Below are 383 nucleotides of genomic sequence, written 5' to 3'. Positions count from 1 at the left end.
GACCTGCGGAAGGGAGATGCCATCTTAGAGGCCCGTCAGCAGGAGGAGTACATCAGCGCCATGGCCGTGGATGGCAATGGGAAGATCCTGCTGACAGCCAGGTACCGGGGGCTCCAGGGTCAGGTTTTCCCCCAAACACAGGGCTCCCACGCTCATGACATGCCCCTTCCCACCTCCTGCAGTGGTGATGGCACCCTGGGCGTCTTCAACGTGAAGCGGCGGCGCTTTGAGCTGCTCTCGGAGCCACAGAACGGCGACCTGACATCTGTAGCACTGCTGAAGGTTGGCCCTGACAGAGAGCAGTGTCCCACAGATCCTTCTCCATGCCTTGGGCTGCTTCTTCTGCCTCATCCTTACCGTTCTGCATCTTGCCTAGAGGGGGA

General features: G+C 60.3%; 1 protein-coding gene across 1 annotated transcript in view; it reads left to right on the top strand.

The window, feature by feature from the left end:
• Window positions 1–3: 3 nt before the first annotated feature.
• The window catches only part of WDR55 (WD repeat domain 55), a gene marked incomplete at its 5' end in the record, with an annotated part of 1,639 nt that continues 1,259 nt past the window's right edge, over window positions 4–383 (top strand). The window contains 2 exons of the mRNA XM_009867755.1: window positions 4–101; window positions 183–306. Coding sequence (XP_009866057.1) covers window positions 4–101; window positions 183–306 — 222 coding nt within the window. The remainder of the gene's footprint in view (window positions 102–182; window positions 307–383) is intronic.

The sequence above is a fragment of the Apaloderma vittatum genome, unplaced genomic scaffold, assembly GCF_000703405.1.
Source record: "Apaloderma vittatum isolate BGI_N311 unplaced genomic scaffold, ASM70340v1 scaffold31710, whole genome shotgun sequence".
Classification (NCBI taxonomy): Eukaryota; Metazoa; Chordata; class Aves; order Trogoniformes; family Trogonidae; genus Apaloderma; species Apaloderma vittatum.
Note: the sequence above shows the minus strand (reverse complement) of the source record. Positions and strands in the feature narration are given on the sequence as shown.